Source organism: Phalaenopsis equestris, unplaced genomic scaffold (assembly GCF_001263595.1).
Source record: "Phalaenopsis equestris unplaced genomic scaffold, ASM126359v1 Scaffold184984, whole genome shotgun sequence".
In the NCBI taxonomy this organism is placed as follows: Eukaryota; Viridiplantae; Streptophyta; class Magnoliopsida; order Asparagales; family Orchidaceae; genus Phalaenopsis; species Phalaenopsis equestris.
The window spans coordinates 1-617 of record NW_018204933.1 but is presented as its reverse complement, the minus strand read 5'-3'; the positions used below and the strand labels follow the sequence as shown (position 1 = coordinate 617).

Genomic DNA, 617 nt, shown 5'->3' with positions numbered 1-617 from the left:
TTCTTAAAAATCTTCAAAATCAGAAAGCGAACAGAGTAATAGCATCTAACATTAACAAAAGAACAAAAATAAAATCCAAAAAAGCTCCATCATAGCAACCATAAACATCACTAACATCACTACAAAGCTACAAATACCAACTCCTCCCTTCCCCTCAATCAACCACCACCGCCAATTTCTTCACCTCCGGCGGCGGCGGAAGCTTCTCCACCACCACCGTCAGCACACCATCCTCACACTTAGCCGTTATCCCCAAAGGATTCGAATCCTCCGGCAGCCGAAACTTCCTTGTAAACCTCAGCGGCGCCAACAACTTCCTCTCCAGCCTCAGATACTTACAACCTTCCTCCTCTCCTTCATCCCTCTTCCTCTTCCCATTGCTCCTTATAACCAATATCTTCTCATCTTCCAACGTCACCTTCACATAATCCAAAGCAAGAAGATTCAATTAATGTCTAAATCCAGCCAAACATAATAATAAAAAACACAAATTCAATGAATTTATGAAATTTCAGCTTCATTCATACTAAATCCAGTAAAGAGGTGGATTTGCTGAATCCGAATTTACTGAATCCTACTAACTCCGGATTTTGTTTCAACTGCGACTCACCTGGATC

The 617-nt window shown here is 41.5% G+C and overlaps 1 protein-coding gene across 1 annotated transcript; it reads right to left on the bottom strand.

The window, feature by feature from the left end:
• Positions 1 to 6: 6 nt before the first annotated feature.
• On the bottom strand, positions 7 to 445 carry LOC110034355 (17.4 kDa class III heat shock protein-like; the record flags this gene model as incomplete). Its single annotated transcript, XM_020738627.1, has 1 exon — positions 7 to 445. A coding segment is annotated over one exon (291 nt), but the record flags the coding sequence as incomplete, so codon positions are not given.
• Positions 446 to 617: the final 172 nt, after the last annotated feature.